This window comes from Petromyzon marinus, chromosome 24, assembly GCF_048934315.1.
Source record: "Petromyzon marinus isolate PM22_M1 ecotype Great Lakes invasive population chromosome 24, UKy_Petmar_22M1.pri1.0, whole genome shotgun sequence".
Lineage (NCBI taxonomy): Eukaryota > Metazoa > Chordata > Hyperoartia > Petromyzontiformes > Petromyzontidae > Petromyzon > Petromyzon marinus.
The window spans coordinates 13,199,975-13,226,808 of record NC_133690.1 but is presented as its reverse complement, the minus strand read 5'-3'; the positions used below and the strand labels follow the sequence as shown (position 1 = coordinate 13,226,808).

General features: G+C 44.0%; 1 protein-coding gene across 3 annotated transcripts in view; it reads left to right on the top strand.

Annotated features, from left to right (window-relative positions):
• The window catches only part of ANO4 (anoctamin 4), a 164,666-nt gene that overhangs the window by 68,961 nt on the left and 68,871 nt on the right, over positions 1 to 26,834 (top strand). For 2 of the 3 annotated variants that reach the window (XM_032959969.2, XM_032959971.2), the window contains exons 3-7: positions 11,669 to 11,854; positions 17,308 to 17,438; positions 21,160 to 21,324; positions 22,447 to 22,547; positions 26,021 to 26,065. In XM_032959969.2, coding sequence (XP_032815860.1) covers positions 11,669 to 11,854; positions 17,308 to 17,438; positions 21,160 to 21,324; positions 22,447 to 22,547; positions 26,021 to 26,065 — 628 coding nt within the window. The remainder of the gene's footprint in view (positions 1 to 11,668; positions 11,855 to 17,307; positions 17,439 to 21,159; positions 21,325 to 22,446; positions 22,548 to 26,020; positions 26,066 to 26,834) is intronic. The other variant, XM_032959970.2, reaches the window with a different exon arrangement.

Below are 26,834 nucleotides of genomic sequence, written 5' to 3'. Positions count from 1 at the left end.
TCATTACATTGTGATGAATGAAACCATCTCCAGTCGCCATACGGAGGTCATGTTACGTGCAACATATGAATCAAGACACACGGATTCTCTCAAATGTGATTTCAACGCATGCATCATGAGGCAGCGGGATTTGAAACTCTTAGATGCTGCACAACACGAAAGGGAATTTTTACTAAGAGAACAAAAACTCAAAATTCTCACTCATTCTCTGTTAATGCTTCAGAAACCTTGAATGCCATCACTTTAAGAATGTCTTCGGTAACTCTCCCATCTAAATCACAATTTTATGCTAATCTGTCGATTCTTCACTTCCAATTGCATTTGACATGATCCATCTACAGTATGTCAGTTTACATATTTGTACAATGGTCACTCTATATGATTTTAAGGTTTCTGGAACTTAATTTTGTAATAGTCCCATGATCTGTCTAAAAATAATATGCGACAAGCCGACTTAAGCCATGAGGAATTTATTATTTAACATACATTTCTGTCTGTGCAATATGTTTTGTAATGTTATGGCACAGTTGGTTTTTACTTATATTTGCTCAATTTTTTGCGCTATATTTTATTTGTTTAATTTTTTTTTCATTTCGGTGACCTAGGTGACAAATGAGACGATCATGATATCTTCAGCTCTCACCTGGTTTAACAAAAAAAACTTAAACATGAAATTTGAATTACCTGGGTTCGATTCCAGACTCGGGTGCCTTTGTGTGTGAAGTGTATTCGTTCTGCCCTTGTCCTGTAATGCTTTCCTTCGAGTTCTCCTGTTTCATCCCATACCAAAAAAAAAAACAGAACAACAATTTAACTGGTTTTGACCGCATATGCAATGGGGAAAATTACCTTCGAATTACTCAATTTGGGTAAACACGTCGCAACATCAACCCCTATTGTGAAATCTTGGCAGGGCCCTCCTGGAAGTGAAGCTTTCCTGGGTTAACAAGTGAAATAATAATAGGAATAATAAGCCTAAATTCGTTTAAATTAATGAATTGATGCATTCGTTCCACCACTGCTAGGAAATCGGGAGTTCTGGCACAGTGCTTTGGGAATTGTTCTCTGTCGTATTATCACTGCCACGTTAATGTAAATGTTCACCGTCATGCCTAGAAATGCACACGAGTGTAATTGTAGCATATGTTTGTGGCATATATGATTGATGTTTGTCTTCGGCTCAGGGGGTAGCGTGAGCAGCTCGCGATCAAAAGGTTGCGACTTCAAATAACTGCTTGGGGTTGACTCGGTCAATCATTATGAAAAAAAAAGAATAGGCTTTGCCCTTTCTGGTCTACAAATCCTTTCATGGTCTTGCCCCACCATATCTTGCCACGCTTGTATCTCTACGTTCACAATCTTTGCTGTCTCTCTCTCTCTCTGTTCCTCCTCCTTGCGCTCAATCCATGCTGTCACTCTCTCGCTATCTCTTCTCGCCCCCCCTTCACTGGAACAAACTTCCCCTTCCACATTAAACAGCCACCTTTGTTCACTAGTTTCCGCTCCGCACTCAAAACTCACGTATGATTCCCTAGCTCACCCCACGACTCCCTCACCGTTACTTTTCCCTCTTGATATTTTCATTATACGGCTCTCACTCATTCCCCCATCCATTCAATCCATTCATCATAATTTACCGTCATCAATTTCGCTTTCAACGAATTCACGCGTCACAAATTTGCCCCCATTGCTTGCTCTCATCTGTTTCATTCACCGCATCTCTACTATTACATTCATATGTTGTACCATTGTTAACTCCTTGTAAAGCGCCTTGGTTAACGCGCAATATACATTCCTTTCAGATAAAATAAGGTGTCAAGTTGTTCAAACACCAAAGAGACACCTATCACAAGGCATCAAGTCTGCATTAACCACACATGCTTGTGGTGAAACATGCAAACAAATATGCTTTGATATTATACGCATTGTCCTTGAAACTGATTGGCCTACACCAGAGACAGCCTTTTTTACGGCTTTGTCTCACCAGTGTTAGAGCAGAGAATGGCACGAAGGCGAACAGCACAATTTTTCTAAATCAATAAAATGGGCACCACTTTATGGGAAAGTCAACAGTGGTTGTCCTGTGGATTTACTCACCCCTGCCATCGAAAAGTGGAATTTCCACCAGATGAGCACTGCCTCACTGCTCATTTGCACAGTGATTGACTTTAACTTGATATATGGCAAGTATTTTATTTCATGCTGTATTTATACATGCAATGTTCTCAGAGAATTTGAACATCAATGGTCACGTCAATGGAAGAAGGTTCACAGTACTGTTCATTACAGCCTAGGAATGTCAGTCATACGTTCTAAGTGTTGACATCCAGAATATTCCTGTGAAATCTATTGTTGACTGGGTTTGCCAAGTGACACGCAGCATGATTGGAAAAAAATATGACTCCAACATACGAGGCATACATTTGCTGACCAATGCAATAAACCTGTTCGAATGAGATAACAGATTGGTATATGAATATCTATGACCTGGATGAGTTGCAACCAATTGGTATCTATTCAATAATCTCGGGTTATGAGATAGTTTTGGGTTATCTCATAGTAATAATATTACATACATATGGAGTGTATGAGATAGTAATCATGTTATATTGTGTTGTGCTTTACATTATTCATAAAAAAAATATTAAATGAATGTTGTTAATTCCTGTGCTACTTATCTACAGATGGGCTCCGTGCCTCAAAATTGTGTCTCTGGTCCTCAAGATTACGCGCGTTATAAATTGTATTATTATTTATTATAAATTCTCAAGATACAGGCTAAGAGGTCATCGCGGCTGATGCTGTTCATGGTACAGCACCTCTCAGTCCTTTCCTTGCTTCTGCTGGCGTCTCTGGCTGTTGTAAAGTTGACAATTGACCTCCACGATTCACCCTGACAGTCTCCCTCCATCTGCCCTCGAGGTCTTCCCATTGGTCACTGAATTCTGGGTGCCACTCCAATGCCCGTCTCGGCAACCCACCCTCCACCATCCTGCATGCAATTCCCCACCCATTAAACAGACTTCTTAATTGATTCTGTTTTTCCGTAGCTTCTTTTTTCTGCCCAATTTATTCTTTATTCTTTTTACTCTGCGTTCTTTCGTGATCAAGGTCACTCTTGAAAATAAGACTCATTCTGCTCTCTTGAGTTCTTGTCGAGTGAAACAAAGGAACTTGCATTTCTCTTTTTCAATAAATCTACAACACTTTTTTGCTATGTTACCCTCTGAACTTCAAAGTTGCTTTATAGAACCCTCGAAACGCTCTTGTTTTAAAAGGAAATCGGTCTCTTTTTCTAGTTTCTTCACGAAAATCCAGCTTACTAACCCATAGAGTGATGCAGACGTTACTGCTGGCTGAATTTTTGCTAATCTTTTAATACCAAATTTAAGCTCTAAAGCGGTTTTGAAATTCATTTTTAAAAAAATCCATCCTGCTACTGCAACACATCCCTTGATTACCTTCTCACAACCAGTGTATAATACGCATCGTGATCTAAATACTCAATGTCCTCTATGACCTCCACATTCTCACTTCCTACGAAAACATGAATAGTGGGTAAAATTGCATCCCAGCAATTAATCGCTCGAACCACTGCTGGTGGAAGGGCCTTTACTCTAGAGGGTATATGCCTATTTCATTCATGCTGGCCAGACTTCTTGGAAGAGATACCAGTACCCACGATTTACCCCACCACACGCCACCCACCTATCGACTGCTATGTACCGATGGATTCGACTGGGTGGACAGTGGCGAAGGGATTTGTTTCAAATTACTGCACCGGGAGATTGAACCTCTGGTTTGCAAGTCCAATGTGCCAGCCTTTACACCATGGCAGCATCCCATAAATATGACTTTAAAATGTTTGTGCAGATCACATCTAAAATTCACAGTCACATGTTAATATAATTGTAAACATTGGGATATGAATGTGAATTTCCTTGACCAAAGTTGTGGCTTTTGTTTTCAAATTACAATTTGACATATATATGCATTATAAATAAGATGCTATCTGTCGTACACATCACTCATAAAATATATTACTGTGTAGCCTATGACCACATCCACTTAAATGTGCCTGATGTTATTCGTTCTCAAAAGCTAAACTCATTTGAGCCTCCTTCTTGGTTCTTTCGGTAAAGTCACGTAGAATGGAAATAACATAATACAAATAAAACATAATAGAATTTTATTTGTACATATATTTCATATTATTATGTTTTATTTTTATTATGTTATTTCCATTCTACGTGACTTTACCGAAAGAACCAAGAAGATGAATCCCTGCAGTCACGAAAGCTTTAAATCGAAATCATTTGAGCCTGATAAGTATTTGAATTCTGCAAGGAATGCTAAACGTAGTCGAGTGAATGAGGCAAGGAGCCTGAAATGAGATTGTGACATCTTTAGACAACACAGCAAATGCATTTAAATTATGTTACATAGTAACTATATTGCAGAATGCTTTCTCTCAGGAACAAACTTTACTCTGTCGCGGCTGGGCTTTGGTTTCAAATTGATTACTGTGAGTGAGTGCGAGTAGCTTAAGCAGTCCTCATCATGCCATACGTTTTATAGATTATGATTGAACATCGAATACATATGCAGGTACTAGCATTCTAAAATCAGAATGCATCTCCTTTAGTTGATTATTTTCTGATTTGACCTTTCCCTTTTTCCGTATTCACCTCTCCTCCCTCCTTTTCATCGTCATCGCCATCATCACGACCCAACGGCAGATAGCCCGTTGGTGTTCACTGCACATTTCATCATTTGTTTGCACTTTCCTCTGTCTTGTGCCAATATACTCAAGTGGTGCGCACATCTTTCTGGCACCAATCTCTTGTGTCGTCATCAAGCCGTTCTCTGTTAGGTCTTCCTCACTTTCTGGATCCTTCCATTTTTCCGAACAACAACAACAACACACTTTTAAATGTTCTTGTTTTTATCTATCCTACATACGTCTCCAAATAGTGAAAGTTCCTTCTCATCGGGTCTTCTACGTGGAACCTTTTTTTTTTACTTCTTTGTTGGTCACTCTTTGTGTCCTTTTATGTCTTTATTATCCTGTCCTATTCCTGCTCTTTAGGTCGCAGATGGAGCTCTCTGCGGTAATGTGGTAATGTGGTAATGTGCGCCTCAACCAAAGCGGTGTTCTCCGGTCATTTATTTCCTTTGTATCGTTGTTGGAAATATCAACTAACGAATGTCAAAATAGAGAGATGCATGTATTTTATTTTACTTGGGTTGTCTGCGTATGCAAATGTGTTTCGTGCAAAAATCACCAAAGTGCTTTCTCAGTTTCAGTGAAAGTGCTATTTGGCATTCTTTGAGTTTAAAATTCTAGGCAATTTACGGGGGGGGGGGGATATGCACGTGAAGAGAGATACATGTTTAACATAGATAAAGTTTCACTGTGATGTGCTTCAATTAAGAAATTGTAGTTTCATTTATTTAATCCTTGACAACTTAGAACCAGCTACTTGACATGCTTGGAGAAATTTGCCAAGGGAAATTGCAGGGCTGCACCTTCGTGTTTTTCGATCGCCCCTTAATGGGCTTAGTGGGAGCATCAAGGCCCCCCGCCCCCCCCCCCCCCCCCCCATTGTGAAAGCATGAACACAAATCTCTTCTTATCCCACCGTCAACATAAAACGTCATCCATCATTATCATCATCCATCATCATCGTTAGCCCTGTGGAGAGATCGATATATGAGCCCCATCTGTTATGACTGCATCCCTTTGCGATAAGTTGTTGTTATCGTTGCAGAAGCAAGAGAGATATAAAAAATATATTTCAATAAAGTTGAGTAAATATGGGAAGGCTAAATGTGGATAACCCCCTCCCCCCCACCCCCACCTGTTCCAAGACGGCTGGCCAGCGTGGAGGAGTAGGCCAAATACACTCTAGAGCTCCCTCTCGTGGACGCTTATCCTTCAGATGGGGTGCGTGCCAGAAATTACGGGGCTGCCACCGTTTTACCCACCTTGATTCAGACGACGGACCAGATTTGTCCATTTGAGTAAATATCCGTGGCTATTGCCCTACTGTAACTGATGGAGACAGTAACGTGTTCGTTTTCAACTCATAATGCTTTTCCACTCATAACGTTCACCAAACATATCAATCACGCTGATTGTGTGTGTTTGTACAAAAAGTGAAATCTACATAATAAAAACTAAGGAATTTGGTGAGAGGAGTTGTTGGGAAACTGTCAAGCAGTGCTTGAATGTGTCAGCTGTACGTCTTATCGCGTGTAGATGTGACTCCATGCTACCAGTGATGCTGATTTTGCAAGAGATAAAGGAAGGAAACGCTTGAACAAAAGACAATTCTTGGCCGGAGACGATGGCCACCCTTTCTTTCCACGTATTCAGCGTGTGTGTCCTGTGCTCTAAATGTAGCTGTTAATTCCCCCCCCCCCCCCCCCCCACAATATTTAGCGGTGACAGTGGAGTGGTGGGGTGGCGGGTTAGCGCTCTGTGCGGTGAACACGTTGACTCGAGTATGATCCTCAGCCAGGGCTGACATCAGCGGTGGGCGAATGATATCTGGAGTGGTTCCTGTCCCCCTACTCTCCACCATCATCAACCCGCCCTGACCACTGTGATGAATTATAGTCAAACAAACCGCGTGTGTGACATTGCGTTGGGGAGGCCTTCATCCAACAGTAGATTGACACAGAGCCGTATATTATGTTGTATTATTTATTTCAGCAGCGGTTAGTGCACTGCACTATGAATTTGGCTAAACAAGTGTGATACCCGGTCATGGCTAATGTTCACAGCGGTCCTGTCTCTCCAAACCCTTCGCTGACCTAGATTGACCAGCTTGGTGAAGTATGGTCAAACAACCGCCATAACTGACATGCACTGGAGAGGCCTTCATCACGCACAGATTTGCCAAGGGGTTGTACATTATTATAAATATTATTCATAGCTATAATCCCAAAAAATTAAAGTGACAAAAATACGTTTTGCACCACCTTTGGATTACATGCTTGGGCAGTGGCTTGTTATTTAACATTTTTGAATGGATATACATTTTCGCAGATGTTCGAATTCAATTTTAAAATCGGTAAGCACCCAAGTATTTTTTATGATTGGTGTTTAGCTGCATAAATTGTCCATCGATGTGATCACGTGCAATATGCATGCATGAATAAACAGATTTCGTGTTATGAGGCTGTAAAAATGTAATATATATGCAAATGGTGTTGTTTAAAAACTACATTTGGACTTTTTTTCACAACAATTTTAGAGGTGTTTTATTGATTTGTTTCTGCCAAATAAAAAGAGGCATTTAATCATTTCAACATCAGTGAAATCAGGATTAAGAGCATCTCTGTGAATTGAGATTGTAATCTCTGCCATCACAAATTAGGAATGCCCTTTGAGTTGACAGTCATGCTTGCACGGTGCAGGCATGTCCGCGTATATTCGTAGCTTTCAAAATAATCAAATGTCCTCCGTCTTCATGTTTCCCTTCTGCTTTTTTTTTTACCGTTTTTGCAAGTCACCAGATACCATGTGTTCTTCTTGACCTATACATATCAAACACGTTCTCTTGTGCAATTTAACTGTTTAAGAAAGGGCAATCTGCCACAGCAATAGTGTGTTTTTGCCTTACATATGCCTTAATCATTTAACTTAGAGGCCACGATAAAACGTGAATTACCATTTCGCGTTTACACCACATCTGTCCTGAATGTCAGAAGCCATCTTAGTTTTGACCCGGTGGACAACACTGCTTAGACATTCACACTCATTCTAACCGTGGACACATTATATAAAACTGCCCGGGTAAAGATTGCCGTGCGTATGTATTGTAGTGTTATTGATTTGGGGAGTAATAGTGCTTCGTTTTTTTACGAGCTTCACAGTGTGTTGCTAGCCCACCTCTGTGGAGGTGCACAGCAGCTTCTTAATAAGAAAATAACATCACGCGTCCCCGCATATAATGATCTCACCTCTATGGCCTGAATATTTTGCGTCGGTAGCAAAGCTTATCATTTGTTAGTCTCTGTAATGTGGTGTGTTTGTGTGTGTGCTTGCAATGAATCTTGAATACCAACTTTAGCCTTTATGTAATGGAACATGACCTTATTGCTAATACCTAGACTAATCACATTACTGTATTTTAGGCGATCCGTTGTGAAAAAATATATTTGACGAGAACGATGAATGCATAATTTTCATTTTAATCCATTTTAATTTAACAAAAACTCAACACATTAATAAATTGCATTGCCTTCAAAGGCCACAATGGGTCCTTTTTCATAGATAATTAGAGAAGACAGACAGGGATCTACTACCAAGCAGGGGCATTGCCTGAAACGTTGCCTGTTATATGTTTACAACTAAGGCAGTGCTTATTGACAAATATATTGGTTGTTTATATTAATTCATGTTTTAAAAAAAAAAATACAGTTATAAGATATTTTTTGAAACACACGTAGAGGTTAGATATTTGAACTAATCAGCCAATTACATGTCTAAAACGCAAATTAATGTAGCCTGTTGTTTCAAAGTGGAAGTGGTGCAATGTTCTATATTGACTTTGGACTAGATTACTAAGCCATTAAAAGATACGGACAGCCTACATTCGGTGCTGCCCGCGTGCCGTTTTAAAACTTGTCATTGATTTTCTGCTCATGTTAAAAATGGGTGAATAATCCCACCGAAATTATGGAGGCGGGGTTCTCTAAAGGAACCTCATAAAACGCCACCAGCCATGCAATAGAATTGCAATTGTATTGTTGTGGCTAGTGCCCAAAAATAAATTGTCAGGATACACTGTGCTCTTGTGAACTTAAGTGTGTGATTAAACGGGATTAGTCACGTAGAAGAAATTGCAATTTAAAATGTGCTCTTAATGATTTTACGGAGCAATCTTTAAAATTACAGGTTTCAGTAGAGAAAATACCACGTCATGAACTGTAACGAATGTACATTGACGGATTAAACTTAATGAAGTTAACAGATAATAAACACGGCACACTCGTCAATAACACCACCGATAAAATGGGAAGTCTATCCACTCGACAATGCTTTGGGCAATGGCCTTTCTTCATCGCAAGAGCTATCGCCTGAAATGTTGCCTACATTACCCATGTATAATAATAATAACAATAGGTGACACTGTGGGCAACGGCCCTGGCCATCAATAAAGGACATTGCCCAAAACGCCACACAATATATACATATATAAATACTCTAAGGCAGCGTTTCTTACCCTGGGGTGTGAGATGCCCTTTCTGGGGATGCGAGACATGGCCAGATTTTTTTAGAAGGTAAATAATTGAAACACAAATTAAGCACGGGCACGTGAGTATAACTACTTTGCTTCATTATAATCTATGTATTTATTAACATGATACCTTTTTTTTACGATTGAGAACCAAAGCGGTGCAAGGCTGCACTAAAGGTTAAGAACCACTGCTCTTAGGCCATTGTAAAAAAAAAACATATGTGTAAAGTAAAGCATAATTTACGTACCCTAAATATGTATATACACATTCGTCAATAACAGTGCCTTAAGAGGATATACATTAGCGTGCAGTGGAAGGAGCCTCCTCCTTCTCTTCGAGGGACTTTGATATCCAGCTTGATTCCTACTAACTGGAGCGTCCGCTCAGTCAACTCTCCGCCAACACAAATGATCCAGAGCGCCTATCTACGTGCGTTGAACTTCACTCGCACCATATAATAATAATAATAATGTTTTGCCCATTCTGGCAATAAAACAGGTGTCAAGATGTTAAAACACCAAACAGAAACAGCTTTCTTTCAAGCCGAAAGAAGCCGAATAGCCATCTCTGTCGCACCCTGACAAGTAATGGGTAGAACTTCTTTCGCACCGCACGTAACCAACCGTGCTAATCGGAAGTGCGTGGGGGGTGGGGGACAACAGCAAATTGCACTCCGTGTGATGGGTGTCCGTGCAAAAATTGCACGCAGCTGGGGGTGCGAGACATGGGAAGATTTATTTTAGAAGGTAAATCGTCAAAACACGGCTTCTGAACGAGCTGGCACGCTGCACGGTTTGGAGTTTTGATACGCCTTTCGGCGAAGGTGTTAATTGAAAACCGTTATATAAGGTTTCTGGCACCGGTGGCGCAGCATACGCCACACGTCTCTTGCATGCGGCGTCGGCTGATGGGCCATAGAACGGAGTTGTGTTGTTCAGGGGCGTTATCGCGTGTGTTATTTAATGTTTTTTAGTAGGTTTGCAATACGTTAGAGGGACGGGGGTGGGGGGCGTGTTCAACGAGGGTGAATGGTGCGGAGCAAAAGTCAACGGTTGAATGAAGATTACAAGTGGCTCAACGTTGCACATCTACCGTGTATTTATATTGCAACAAGGAATCCGTAAGGTTAAATATTTCCAAACACTTCCATAAAACGCTAACTGGAAACATATAATTCTTTTAGAATCTGATCAATAGGCAACATCTAATTGTCATCATGATTTTGGGGGTTGCAAATGCATTTCTTTGCTCGAACTTTTTTTTTCAAAAAGGTTAATAATAATATGCTTACTTTATAGTCCGCTATAGTTTGCGAACATGCACTGCGGAATATGGTTCTGAAGATGCAGATTTATTGTAGAGCGCAGTGCGTCCTACATTCCGTGCCCAAGCGTGATGTTCTGCTGCTTTTTATGAGACTTCACTGCACTACACAAGTAGGCAGTCAAGTATGATGAGTGGCATTGGGGTGGGATAAGATAATGATAATTATAGAACTAGGCTGACGAGGCACGGTAATCTTTATCAGAATATTTATTCATCGTACGGTGCAAAAGAAGGTCAACATACGTACTGGAGGAATCCGATGAGCTATAAAGCTCTTTTTGACATGCCCAGTAGGGGCGGGTCAGAAAGTTACAACAACAAACAGTACAAAAACACGATAGGAGTGCAAAGTGTAGGAAAGGTAAGAAAAATCACTAAAACATTTTTATATTTCAAATAGATCAAGCATACAAGTTCAAATTCCATAAGTACACCGATTCCCAAGCTTCGGCAAGGCAACAAGAGAACAGCAACATCTAGATAATACAACGTGACGTGGACATTGCTCGATGGTAAGCCTGAGAAGCTGATACATTGCACTATGTATGGTCGCTTACGTAGGCGTACACCACAGTGCGCCCGTTGAATAAGTAAGGGACGAGTCAGCAGATAGACGAGCGAGGGAACCCTCGTTAGATCACACCCTGAGCTGAGCCAGCGCGGGTTCCTCAAAGCATCGGTGGCTTCCCGCTGAATATTTGCCGTGCTAAGCCAGAACCAAACCGTGATAGATACGATCACCTCGCAGGACATCTGAATCAGGGCTCAGGGCCTATCAGGACCAGCGGGCGGAGGTAGTGACCCGTTCGTTGCGTGTGGCATCAGACCGGTAACACTGCGTGGACACGGCGTCGCCGCTCCGTCTTCACGCGTCTCCACTCATTCGTTGCGCGTGACGTGACAGCGGCACGGCTGGGATTCTGCGGTGGAAAAGCAACCTGGCAGCCTCCCGAGCCATGCCGGGCTCGGCTCGGCGCGGTTCGGTTGCCATTTGGTTCAACGAGGCGCGAGAGAGCGGCGGTCCGCCCACGTGTGGAGCGGTTGCGAGCTCTGTGTTGTTGCTGTTGCGGTCGCGTTCTGGATGCCGCAGGTCTCACGGTGTCCACCGTGCAGTCGCCCGACAGCTACCCGCTGCACGGCTCCTACCCGTGCTCGTCCGCGTCACAGATGGACACGCTGCCCTTACAGCCGACGCGCTCGTACCCAGCGCACGGCCCCGGCTGCTGCACCTCGCCCGACGAGCCATACTCCATGTCGGTGGCTGTCAACATGAGAGGTGGGGACGGTCCCTGCACCGCATTTGTCAACAGCAGTGACCCCAGGGGTGCGGCTGCTGTTCCGCTGGAGACTGAATCTGGACATTACTTGAGTCGGTCGAGGTCTATCGATCAAGGACTGTGCAGTACACTGTGATGAAGTTCAACGCAATACTGGCACCAGTATAAATCGATTCATGCCACCCGAGCAAAGATGCTGATTCCCAGACTTGCACCGGGTCTAAGCATGGAAAGGTGGCAGCCTGAGGTGACCCATTGCCATGGTAGCCAGAAACTCCGTTGTGATATTACTGACCGCAATTCCCAGGTCGGAACACCCTATGTAGTGTGACACAGATTGTGGCCTGTTTATGATTACATTTAAGAACAATTATAATAACATTCGCAGTCATTTACAGTATCAATAGGTGCAATGCAGTTAGTCTATCGTCATGTTGGATGTGGTGAGGTAAAGTGTAGGTGCTGCCACCTCTTTCAGCATGTCTGTCCAGTGTGGAAAAGTAGGCCAAATACCCGATCGAAGATGGCCTTCCACCAGCCTTGGGAATGAAATTGAGCGACTGCACCTTTACCTTTCATTGCCATTTGTGTCTTGCCACCTCCGATTAGCACAGTTGACTACGTACGGTGCGAAAGAAGTTCGACATACGTACATACAAGTTATTACAGAATTGAATAAGTAAATCAATGATGACCACTTAAGCAGTTCTACATTTGAGTAATCTCGGGGATAGCCCGATTCACACATCAGTGAACCTGGCTCCTATCTGTCCGCCTCTTGTCGAAAATGTGCCAATGGCACCGTTAACAACGCCGTGGCAAATCGCCAAGCCGATACGTTTTGCCAATTGTGTCAAGATGCGAATCTGGCCCAGGGTGTATTGTAGACGGATGCTGTGCCATCATCTCCGCTGAAGGCTATAGAAAAAAAGGGCGATTAAGAACAATTTTACTTTTGCCAATAGAACAGCGTCTGAATCCGACGACCGTATTTCAAGACGCTGCACAGAAACCAGTGGACACATTTAATTTATGGAAAAGGGAAGTCAGTCGCTCATACAGGCAGAGTAGCAAACGCAGGTATCTGCAGCCTGGACTTGAACATGAGGTGAGAGGCATTCTGGGGCATGTGTCTATGTCCACACAAGGTGGTAAAGGTGCAGCCCTGCAATTGCTCAAGGCACTGTTGGTGAAAGGGCCTCCACTGGCAGGAGCTCTCGAGGGTAGTCTGACCTACCTTTCTACGCGACGCAGACGCCACACACAACCTCCCATAAACTGTCGACAGAGGTAGGGGCATTTCACCCCTTTCCCGTGCCGAGACATCTGCAAGTTGCAGGTTGGGTCCCATTCACTGCGGGATCTCGGAACGCGCAAGCGGTTCACGTTAATTTTATTGGAGAGGCATAGCACCGTTGTTTTTTAAAGACATTGTACTCACCGCAGAGAACCGTAGCGACCAGGACCGCACACTATGATAGCTGGCGCCAAACTGTGCCACGCCCTCCCGCATGGCCTTGTGGGAGCCTCGGTACCGATAAAGTTATTAATTTATCCAGATTCCGTTCCGATGACGTACACGTACCTCATCAGAATGGAAAGAGGGTTAAGAAATGAGCCCATTGCCTGAACTGCCTCGCCGGGCGATTGAACTGATGATAAGTGGGTACACAACTCAATCGGTAGGTCGTGTACGGTCCTGTACGGTGTGGGTATTCACACTTCTTCCGAGATGTCTCGCCAACGTGGAAGAGTAGGAGGCTCTGTCGGCAGCATTCAACCTTTCTGCGAGGCACTGACTAGATAACATAGGTGGACGTGTCGTTTTCCTTACACTGGCGCGCACACATTTCCTGGACACTTCCAAAAAGTGCGTCGACACTGCTGACGATGAAATAGAGACTGCGGCGAAAAACTGCCGTTGCCAACATCTCAGCACGGTGATTAATGAGGAGCAAACTCCACTAAATTGGGTTTTGCCTACTGCAGTGGATTTTAAATGTCAAGCGCTTGAATTGGTTTTAATTTACCCGGTCTTTGATGCCTTTTTTGACATTTCTCTCCAAGCAGGACGTCACCAGCTGCCTCCAGGATTCATGTTCGAAATGCAATAGCTGAAAGCGGAGAGAACTGCACATGCTGCATCACGTTTTAGCTGTACCACCGCCCCAGCTGTTGCTGAACCTCATTTTCATGTCACGTTTAATGTGTTGAAAGTCACGACGATACGATTAATCGCATTATATGTTCCTGAAGTATGTTTAATCACAATTACTTAATTGTTCACGAATTATATGATGGCATTTTGTTCAGAAATAATAAACTCAAAGATTATAATGACATCATAATTTATATTGACAAATTGCTGAGCAATTAATTTGCTTTGCATGCTTATTCGTTGACATCATTCCACAACGGAGAGATTTTTATTTTTGCATAAAAAATCTGGTGAAGAGGTCTTATAATTTTGATCCACAGCTGGTCCCTTTTTTTAATGATGTCCACAGTTGCTCTTCAATATCGTATTCTCCTTATCAATACTGTGAAGCGCAGTCGTTATTTATTCATTTGCGACATCTGGAAAATCATTCCCCTTATCCGAAGAGAGATTTTGTTTCCTACGGGTATGTAATTTGATTTTTTTTGTGTGCTTCAAAATTATGAACTATAAAAAAACTATAAACACATTTTTTTATTTTACCAATTAAGGCCAACTGAGCTACGTGGCTCTTTTTCGGAAGGAACTTGGCCACAAATGAAGTGGCTTATCACGTGGACATGTATAGCAGCCAAATACTCTAAACCCATGTTTCTCAATGTGGAGGGAAAAACCGGAAAACCCGGATAAAAATCCACACGACCACGGGGAGAAAGAACATGCAAACTCAAAATATGCATGCATCAGAGTCGGGATCAAATCCACGACCTCCTGTATACCAGGCGAGGTAGTTAACATCGCGCCATTTTAATATCTGCATCGCATTTCTCCGCTCGGTCTATGACTGTCTCCATCATTTGTTACGGCTGCAGCTTGCTCTCTCATGGCTTCTATTTGTTATTCGTGAATCGTCAGCTTCTTCTTTTTGCTGCCACATCTTCCTATTTCTTATTGTGGCATCTTCGGTCATGTTTGCGTTGTGTATTCTCACGGTCTTTTTTAGTTGTTGTTCTTTCCCCATTTATTTTACTTACTCTATTTTTTTTCTTATCTTTTCCCTTTCCTAATAGTTTTTGAAGTCAGTTTAACACGTAGGCTTTCGCGACCAATATTATCCAATATTTTTACGTAATCTCACCCAAAAACCTCTATTGTGTTTTTTCAAGTGTTTCTACGTGTGCGTGTAAATCCGTTTCTCGTGTAAGATGTGGCTGCGCATGTGTAGTGTGCGCACTACGTATTTGCACGGGTGCAAGCATAATGACCTGTGGGTAAATACATGGTGTGTTTTTATATGTATGCGGGATTTGTGGGAAGCGGTGGCACACTTTTCTATGAACCCAGCGACCCGAGTTTGATTCACATTCATGGCCGACATTGGTGAAGAATATCTGAACCGGTCCTGAGCCTCCCCTAGGTCGACTCAGCTTTAAAAAAAAAAGTACCTGGTGTGGTGTGTAAACATCACAGCTGGGGAGACAAAGGCGGCCGGGTGTAATGTTGGCCGCCTAGCCCCTTGTGTGCCGTGCTGGCATTCGTAAGGTGCTCGCTAACAGCACTTGCCCCAAAAGTCGGTTAAGGCTATACGGGGGATCTTGATCGATTACAAATGTATAACTGTTGCTTGTCAGTGTGCACATTGATCTGTATATGTGATTTCACGTACTATATATGCATGAAAAATTGCGATACCATGTGTCAGCATCATTGTGCTTTGAGTGACAGTCAAGGAAATGATTACTTACACTTTAGCAAATTCCCATTAGCTGTTGGATGATGAAATGTGCCTTCCATAGATTAACTGTGATCAATAAACACAGCCTATATGTTATTGTACCAACATACATCATTAAAGATAATAGTAATTCTATTAAACTTCATAGAACCCATTTATTACTCTTTTTCCCAAATCAATCGGAGGATCAATTCAGAGTGCTAAAGAGAATCTCCATATTGAAACGAGCATTGTGCTCATCTCTGTTGGCAGTCCATAACCAGTGGTGAAAAAATTCCAAATTCCAAGAGTCAGGGCGAGTCTGTCTATAAGGCAACCGCTGCTGACTTCCCATGAAGTGGTAATCATTTGATCGACCCCCAGCCGGGATTTGAACTCACACTTTCACAACTTCATCTTCAGTTGTACTACCACAACACTTTTCTTCCATTTATTGCTGTGTCTTCCGTCACTCATCACATAGGGCGCAGCAGTGGTGAGATGTTAAGTTCCTCACCTGGTATGCAGGAGGTTGTGTGTTCGATCGCGACCCTGACGATGCCTGCTGTATATTTGGGGTTTTGCATGCTTTATCCTTGGTTGCGTGGATTTTTGTTTTGCTCCACATTTAGAAACATGCGTTTAGAGTGTTTGGCTGCTCTAAGTTTCCACGTGATAAGCCACTTCGTTGAGCTATCGTTTGTTTCCAGGTTTGCTGCTGAAAAAGAGCTACATAGCTCAGTGGGCCTTACCTGGTAAAATAAAAAAAATCGTTTATAGTTTGTTTAAATTGTCTAGTTCGTAGCAGCTGATGCTGAAGCTGGATGAACTTCTTCCGCTCCTTCCTTTACTCCGGTGAGGGCGATCGCTTCCCGTAGGCCTTCGTTTTTCTCCGTCAAGTCCCCCTCTCGTTCGCGCCCCATGAGTCCACCACCTCGCTGCGTGCGTGGATGGCCTCTACTTCTTACTCCGTCCAAGCGGCAGTGCGAGGCCACCAAAGGTCACTTGTTGGCCTCCGTTCTCTTCGCATGTCCCAAACCAAAGAGGTGGCTTGTTTTTTGTTGTTGCTTGGGCCTAGCGTGTCAACAGCCTGTGAACAAATCACCCGGGAGTGTGCCCCTATCGCGTCAGATGTCAGAAGATCAGCAGGCTTTTAGCCTGGAGAGTGCTTGGACGCGCGTGCAACGGGTGTACTCGGCGTTGTGGGCCTTCGATGGCAGTGCAGCAAAATCCATTGTTGTTCTGCACTCCCCCCCCTCACCTTCACCAACTCTGACTGACCATCGTGGTGACATGTAGTCAAATATTCCTCAACGGCCCTGCAAGGTGTAAGGCAGGCCCTCATCCATCAGTGGATTGACAAACAGGCTGTACAAGTCCGTGTACAATCCAAACAAGTATGCCCGACTCGCCTTTTGTTCACGGTCTAATTTGTTAGTTTTTTATTCTCTCGGCACTCCCTGGATTTCATCTCATCCAGTTTATTTCTGCTACCAGTAATGTCGTCCGGCAATAATTTGTGTCGCTGCCATTCATCTTGCCATGTGACTTACAACTGTATTGGATTCTTGTTGTTGCAGTGAATGGCAAAAATCCAGCCTTCGTGGATGATTTGAACACCTCCAATTGCCACTACCATGACAAGGACACCCTTCTGTGCCCGGGCTCCCTCAGCATGTCTTCCATTGACACCCTCAGCCAGAGGGACAAGGTAAATATATATGCACTATGTTGCACTTATTTTACAGCGTAAGTAGCCAACGGTGCTAATCAGAGGTGCGATTAGCCCCCGTTCAGCGCTGGGTCAGCGTGACCCTTGCCCTGTCGACGGGGGTGAACGAAACATGAGCAGCACGTAGTTGTTGAATCCTCTGTTGGGCAGTTGTGATTTTAGAGTTGGCAACCCCTGGAATTGTGTTGCTGGCTGGCTTGCGTGTGAGGGGGTGGGGTGGGTGGGAGCTAGAGGGGGTTGAGCCGCCTCTTCTGAAGGCACAGCGCTCTCTCTCTACGTTTTTATAAGGGCAAGTGAAAAAAATGTTGGTTTCAAAATTGTCACAATTGAGGGATGGGGCGTTGCACAGCCTATCCTCATATGAACGGGGGAGATGAGAGCCAGGGCAGAACGCGTGGTAGACAAGAGAATATCGTATTGCTACTCATTCTGTTCAGCATTTTAACGTGAGTTTCAAGTTTGTTTTACATTCACTTGTCATTGTCAGCGTGCCTTTCTGAATGCTTCGCCTGCTTCTGTTTTAAACAAGGTTGTGCCACGGGGGTTTGTTTGCGTCTGTGCGCCTGCGTCCTCTGTGTGCGTGCGTCTGGGTGTTTTTTTTAGCGGAGGATGTACGCACACCCAACGTGGTCAGTCAGGCACGTCTGTGGCGAGCCTCCTCGTCCGTGTGGCCCGTCTCGCACATGGCAATGCTTTAAAGCCACCGAGAAAATGGGCACTTGACAAGAGCCGTGCTGAATTTTATTTATTGCCACATTCACAGGCAATCGGTATCTGTTGCAAAAAAAAAATAATTGAATCGACGTATTGCAAATAAAATACAGTGAAAGCGCCAGGAATAAAAAAAGATAACCATTTTTATCAGGTGATGTTTGACTTTTTTTGTGGAGGGGAGGGGGGGTGTGTGTTGGGGGATTTGGTTAACGCTGTTTAAGCAGGGTGCAGCATCAGGGACAGGTTAGGCTACACGCCAGTGGTGGTACAGGCCAATCGTGGGTGCCCCAAAACAGAATGCATATTTAATAACAGAGACAAAGATGCCCCGAATAGCCTGTAACAGACTGTTGGGGCAAGTGCTGTTAGTGAGTAGCGCCTACGAAGGCTGGCACGGCACACGAGGGGGTGCGTGGCCAGCACCACGCCCGGACGCCTTTGTCTCCCCGGTGGCGATGTTTACACTACGCGCCAGGTACTCGTTTGAGGCTGAGTCGACCTAGCGAAGGCACACGATCGGTTCAGATCATCGTCACCGGTGTTGGCCGAGAGCGGGAATCGAACTTGAGTCGCCGGGTTTGTAGCGCAGGGTAGCGCTAACCGCTAAACCACCGCTCCCCACACATTTAATGACAGCACCCCCCCCCGCTCCCCGCCAGCTCCCTCCCCCTCTCGGCCATTCAATTTATAAACTCCGAATGAGAGGACAAAATAAATAAAGAGTGGGGAGATACAGAGATGTAGCGAGATGACAAGGTAGTCGAGCTGAAGGTATTCATCAGACTTTTTGTTTACATGAATTAGATGGGTATTTGCTTCTAGGTTATAAACATTCTCGTTGATATTTGCCCCGTGAGCTGCTTGGGGCCTTAGGATGTCGCTTGGTTTGATTTATGCCGAGCGGCCACCACTGCTACTCACTGCGCTGTTCACTGGGTCCGACTGCCTTAGAGCCAGTCCTGCTATACAGCGCTTGCCATTGTGCCACAACTTCTCGGCTGTAAGGCCAACAGATTCAAGACGGATGGCCAACCATTTGTTAGTAATTTGATTTTTAAAAGAGCGAGGGAAAATGCAGCACTGCACGCCGGTGTTGGTGCGGAAGCTAATAGATGTTCTTCCTCGGGTTCATTTCGCTCCATCATCGCAACACATCATGAAGTGTGCGTGTGAATATTCGTTTGCAGTACTTTAGGAAGAAGTGCATCGGATCAAGACTGGCAAAACCGGGACTAGATTTCATGCAGGAGATGTAAATAAGCCCTTAACATACATAGCACAACTGCAAGCTCAGCCCTGAACTGGTTTCATTAAATTATTTGCTAAATTGTGGTGGAGTAGGCCAAATAGTCACTACAGGGGCTCTCTAGAGCTACCTCAGCTAGTGGGCCTCGACCCAGCAGTGGTGTGAGCAAGCAATTGCAGGGCTGCACCTTTGCCTCTCAATCTGACAAGCACATGTTTAAATAATCCATAATTTAATGTCCTCTTGCACATTTTGCTCAATTGCAAATTATTTAGGAACAATATGTATCACCACACATATATAGTCCACTGCTAATAGCCTTAATAACTTGTGTACAATTTATTGCAGTGGGATACGTGACAAAAACAACAGAATATCGGAATAACAAAAAATGTACATGAATAACACAGCATCTGGATACAAGAACAACGTATATTAATAATAACAGTTCTAATGTAACCGATACGTGCTTAGATTACACCCGTGGGTGAAAGGGTTAGGGTAACTTCTGATTGAAACGCACCACTTCTGATATAAGGACAGCTGGCCTTGCTCCCGAGGGGTGTGCTTGTATTCAACTTCAACTGCACCTTTGATTATTTTATCAGTGGCTCTATCGTCACTCACAGATGCCTCAAGCACTAAGTGTGTAACTATTTATTATAGGGACAAGTGTATGGAACTACGTATAGCAATTTGGATCGGCATGTATGCACAGGGAAATACTTGCTGTAGTAGACTCATTTACGTGGCCCCACAACGCATATCTGCGTTGGCGAACGCATGCAGCGCTCAGTGTAATGCGCAACATCCATGTGTAGTGTTCGACTTTACGCGGACAACTTCTGTCTTTCTTCGAACACCGCTTTATTTACAACATTCAACATGTCCTCCACACTCCACAGTATCCTGGTCACCACGGCTCGCTCGCCGTGCTCCGCTCGTCTCGCTCACCACCTTTGTCTCCCCACTATCACTTCACTTGCTTCGCACTCAGCGACTCCCCGTTCAGCAACTCCGCACACAGCGTCTTCAGCTTCGCTATCGCTATGCCCACTCCACTGCTAACTACTTCGTCTTGCTTCAGCTTCGCTATCGCTACGCTCACTCCACTGCTAACCACTTTGTCTTGCTTCACACTCTGTTCCAACTCCGTTTCCCACTCTGTCGCCAAACTCTGTTTCCAAACTCCACGTCTTCCTCGTCCAGCTCCCAACTCCAACTCCCCGCTCTCTGTGTGTCTCCCCCAATTTATCCCAATTCTCATTGTCGCTAATTAATTGGCCCGCGTGCCTCCGCACGCTTCGCGTCCTCAAACACCTGCCTTTCCCCAGACATCTCGACGCCTCCTCGCCCTTGACAACAGCCACAGCCAATCACCGCCATTGCTGATCCTCTGGCTTAATTGGCCCAACCGTTACCTCATCATCCCAGCCTTTGCACCTGGCTGTCCTAACACGACCCACGCTGTTTTCGCCTTCTCCACAGGCTGACCCCAGATAACCCCACACTGTCCGTGTGATCATGCAGTCGCGCAGTTTCCACAACACACCTTCATACTCCACTACACATGTACCTGTGCGGTTGCCCGTGTGTCTTGTCTATATGCACGCAATGTCTTGTGTGTGATATTTGTTGTTGTCGTCGTCTTAAATCCGAGCACATTGTGCTGATGGTTTTTAGCTAACCCGATTGAATGGACCCTGCCCGACGGGGTCGGCTGATTGCCTGTTTTATTAGTTTCGGAACAGCCGTCTGGGTGCGCCAGGCTCGGGGCTGTTCTTCCGGGACGGCAAGCGGCGCGTGGATTACCTGCTGGTGCATCGAATGTGCAGCCCACACCCCGAACGCCGGCACTTCTTTGAGAAGAATCTGCGCGGGGAAGGGCTGCAAGTGGAAAGAGAGGTGGGGAGGGGGGGGGGGTGTTGGGGTGGGGGGGGACATGCAGGAGGTGTTCTAAGATGATGAGCTGGCACACAGCTGTTAACTACCTCGCCTGCTATACAGGTGGTTCCTGGGTTCGACCCCGACCCTGATACCGGTTTATTTGGAGTTTGCATGGTCTCTCTGCCTGTCGTAACGTGGGGTTTTCTCCAGGGTCCTCTGGGTTTTCCCTCCACACTTAGAATCAACGTGCATCCAGAGTGTTTGGTTGCTTTCCATGTCCACATGATAAGCCACTTCATTGAGTTATCAATTGTGGCCAGGTCACTTCTGAAATTAAAAAAAGCCTAGATAGCTGAGTGGGCCTTACCTGGTAAAATAAAGCATTTTTTTTGTTATTTTAATTTACCTTGCTAGCACACGCTGGTAGTGTGCGTGCAAAATACAAAGATGCCATTACTCGCCCATGTGATGCAACAATAATGAACGCATGCGGCACCCTTGTCAATCCACTGCTGGATGCCCTCGACGCGGTGTGGGCCACGGTGGGTGATTAAAAAAAAAATACTTCGCCATGCTGGTCAAGGGGGGATCCGTGAGAGCAGGGGTCATAGCTGCAGGAGCTTAGAAGTACGGCACATTTGCATGCAATTCCCCAATACTAATCGATAGTAACGAGCAAGCAATTCAAATGATAGAGCTGTTCAGCACCATTGTCTTCAAGGTGGGTTGTTTTTTTTCAGTCAGAACAGTAACTTTTTTGTTGCTCTGGGCTTTACATTAGTCTGAAGCCAGTAATCATTTTTCACCAGTTCTGAGGATTTTTAATTTAGATGAGAATTACAAGGTATGCTTGCTTATAACCACAAATAACAAAAACTCAACACATTCATCAATAACACTGCCCTCGAGAGGAAACTTTATCATTGTTGGCAACGTCGTGTGCAGCGACTCTTATTGATAGCAAGAAACACATTGCGTATTACAATAGGGCAGTGTTATATTTTAAGGGAAATGCTATTGACTAATGTGTTAAGCTTTGGTTACCGTGAACTACTACAAACGCCAGGATCACAAACGAGATCTCCTGCATTCGGCTCCATCTGAAATGCCTGCCTGGTTTCTATCCCTGTCTTCCGGCAGCCTTCAGTGACGAACAGCGAGACCGTGTTTGTGAAGATTCACGCTCCGTGGGAGGTCTTGTGCAAGCACGCCGAAGAGATGTGCATCCGCATGCCGTTCAGGTAAAGCAGAGAGAAGTGCACAGCGCCCCATTAAGAAAGCACATGAACCATGTTTCGACTCATCCAGTGCATGCGGCCCAATTTGGTTGCTTGAACTAATTGAATTGCTTGGTTCACTTGCTGCCGTTATTCTTTTTTATTCAGCAATGGTAATCCAAACTCAAATCTCTGGGTTCGTTCTTAATTAGATTATAATTTTTTTCCCTTCTCCAGGCTTCGCGTTAATGTTCAGCTCAGTCATTTTGTCATAAAGGAATTTTTTTACCAATTAAATTTTTTTACGTAACATTTAATTTTTGGGAGTTGCAGCATAAACAGAAAAACATTACAGTAGTCAGTACAAATTAAAACAACAACAGCAACAACACATCGGGTAACATGACGAGATCCAAAGATTAAAGCACATCATGGCCAAAAGCATTCCATGCATGTCGTCTTGGCTCTTTGAGACCGATCCTCAGGCCTCATCCTTGGCCTTTCCTTGGTGTTGTGGCCTCAGTCTAAGGATTTGGATTAGAGACACCAACTTATATAATTCCATTGGGCTGCCCTTGACCCTGGCCTCGACCTAAAATGCTTCTGGCCTTGGCCTCGTCTTGATCTTGTGGCACCCGACCTTGACCTCAGCCTTGACCTTGCAGGTCCTGAGCTAAAATCCAAGACTGCAGATGTGCAACAGGCATCTTATCGGATTAGCGCATGTCTAAAATCTAAACAGATAACAGTATCTAAGGTACAGATTTTCTGAATAATTATTTAACTGTTACACAATACTTCTCTTATTGAAAACAAGTTATCATTGACCCAAGCTGGAATAACTCTCCAAATCAAATTCTCAGAGTTTCCACCCCCCCCCCCCCCCCCCCCCCAGTTATTCGTCTTCAAGCACTAAAAACAACAGATGTGCATTAAATGACAACACCTCCTCCAGACGGTGTTGTTATCACTACATGTGTCGACATTGGTTTTCCAGTCACACCTTATGCCGACGTTTGAGTCGTGTGCGTGAGTTTTGGCGACACTTAAGTGCACAGACAAATGGTATAAATTTGAATCCCAGCGCCCAGGTATTTACCATATTGTGCCAAGCTTCAGAGCGGCAATTCTGAGTGACCACCCGCTGTCGTGCCATCTTCTGGGAATGTGTAACAGGCACCGACATAATTATTCGTGGCAACATTGGCACGGAAATCCATTATTAACAACTTGTGCCCTTTATGGGGATCCCTTGTGTGGCAACTTTTTTTCTTCATATTTTCTTGATTCACATTTACTATGCATGGCACATTCCGGGCAATAAACATGCGGTCATGAATATCTTTATTTATAAGAGATCATTGTTGGGATTTTATTGGGTTGAGTTAGGATTTTCCAAAATGAAACACGCAAAGGGTGGGGTAGAGGAGGGGAGGAGAAGGGCATGAGTGGCTAACGTGTGGACGGGCTAGGAGCTGCACGTGTTGGCTGAAGAGGGATACCACGCCAGAGTGAACAAGGTGTGCATCCTGGTGACACTGGGCTTGAGGGTCTCGGACATGAGGCAGCTTTAACCCTTTCCATTCCGAGACGTGTCTGCAAGTTAGGGGATCGGTCCCGTTTACCGCTGAATCTCTGAAGGCGCGAGCGGTTGGCATTAATTTTATTTTGAGAGGCATAGCTCTTTTTTTTTAAGAGACATTATACTCGCCGCAGAGAACCGTAGCGACACGACCGCCCTCTATGATAGGTTGTTCCAAAACTGTGCCACGCCCTTCTGCATAGTATAGTGGGAGGGCATGTGGCACAGTTTGATGATGTACACGTATGTCATCAGAATGGGAAGGGGTTAATTGGCTTGTTCAAGAATGGGTCTAATATTATTTTAAAGTGCACCTTCTTACCTTTAAGCATGTGTCCCGGGTGGTCCAGAGAGGCCAGAGATGATATAGGGAGTGACGTAACTTTGATTATGTTTGATAACCTTGCTGCTTTTGCTCATTGACTCATGTGACAATCACCATGGCATTACATTTTAACTGAGCAGCAGAACTTGCTCGTGTATTCTACTTAATCCTCAGTCAACCAGTTTTAGGTATCGCAAAACCTCCCAGGTAGTTTTGATGCTTTAGGATACACACTCATTATGACTGTTTCGATACTTTTGGAAGATATTCCTCTTGCTTTCCTTGGCTTATGTAACGGTGTTATGAAACAGAGGTGAATCAAACACGTCTGGGTTTATCAACATTTGACATCGAAATAAGAAACACCATAATGCAGGCAAAACCTTGGGTGTGTTACAAATGCATTGCAATATTGCGCCCGTGCATTACAACTTATAAATATGGATTTTTTGTGAAAAGAAACAAAAATTGCGTCACGGCTCCAGGTGTAAATTTAAATGTGTGTGTGGCTCCCTTGATCTCTAGTCTGGTGAACAATTGCAGGTGATTTACCACGTCGGATGTGTAAAGCCCAGGAGCTACCGTGCGTAACAGTTCCAAAATAAATGGGAGCAGTCATGATTCATGACTGAAGTTGATTCATTTTTACAGCAGTGGGAAGCACACGACAGAAAATGTTTTATGGAAAAGCTCATTGTTATGCAGAGAAACAATATGGAATTATTCCCAGTTTCTTCCACCGATCCTGCTTGCTAATTCACGCAGCACTGTTGTTCTTGCACCAAAGAAATTGTTGCATTTTGGGAACAACTAAAAGATGTAGGGTCCCCATAAGACAAGGGTAATATTCATATCTGTTTGTGGTCCTGAAGCAATGGTGGGATTCCATATTTCTATGGCAGCGCCCAGACTCTACAGACCTACCACTATTGACTTTCCATCAAGTGATTAATCACAACAGTTAAGTTTACCCTGGATGGGTTTTAAACTGTTGTGAACTACAATACAATTTAGATTTATCGAGCGTCTAAATGTGGCTGGATCTCACTGTGCTGTACAAATACAGAAAACTTGTCCACATAGAGAGTTTGATGAGCGGTCTTTTAATTCGAGCAGAGAATAAGAAATGTAATCCTACATACCAGAGAGAGAATGCAGATGACATTATGGAAGAAGTGCATATGAAGACACTTCACAGAGACAGTAATATTTCAGAAGAGGACAGATGTTCTGAGTCTGGACTTGGACAGTGAAAGGTTCTCCGCAGTGGAGGCAGCTGACAGGAAAGGAATTATAGACCACAAGAGGAACAGCAGCAGAGAAAGAACAACCTCTCATCGACCATAGGTTGACATCATGTCCTGCCAATTGAGTTATGTCCCAACCAATGGATGGCGATTTCATCAGAAGTCAAAGCTCAGCCCATCATCCTCCTGGAGTCGATAAAATGAGCACCACTTGATGGGGAAGTAAGCAGTGGTTGTTTTTCGGATGTTCATTATTGTGAATACAAGATGGCAAATGTCTTAATTTTCTTATTAAAAGCTTGAATATAATACCTCTTTGATGATTGCGTTTTTCATTTTACAGGCGAAAAACGGATGGCCAAAAGAAAAAGGTCAAGTTTATACACAGGTGTGTGCTGAATGTGTGTTGGTTATTTACCTGCTTGTGACCTGCTATGTTTAGAGTGTCTGCCGTAGCAGGGAAGTAAAGACTCACTCACTTCGCAATCAAATTGGACACCGCGGTCCAATTCACAAATTGATTAGTTTTCACCCTTATCAATCTTATCGTTAATTTAGAATTCGTCGTGGCATCCATCGATAGAATCTAGCCTGGTATAAACATAACATGAAGTGGAAATAATATAATTGTATACTGTTCATCTCGTGCATCGAAGAAGATGATGTTCAATGAGTCGTTATGTCCACACTGCATAGGACGGTGGTCCGTATGCATGCCACTCGGCTTGGATTGAAAGTTCAATTCCTGCCACTGCCCACTACAATATTTCCTTCAGGTAATTAACCAAAGTGCAACATCTATTTACGTATGTAGGTTCTCGCGGTTGCGCTGTTGAGCTCCCCGCTGTGTTTTCGGATTGTACCGCGCGTGTTCTCCGTATGGTGGTTTGAGCTCCTTCGTGAACCGATTCAGCTCTGATATTTCGCTTCATGTGCTGGGAGCGACACGTCAGTCATTGCGCCAAACAACACAAGAGCACATCCGGACCCCACATCAGACAGCTGTTTTTAAATATTGGAAGATTTTGAAATAGATGACCGTGATAATCTTGCATACTAGACCATCGACTGGGGTAGTGTGCTACAGTAAAACATCAAAAAAATAATCACGTGTCTTTGCACGAATTGATCTCATCTTCTGCTTTCAAGGTGAGGGT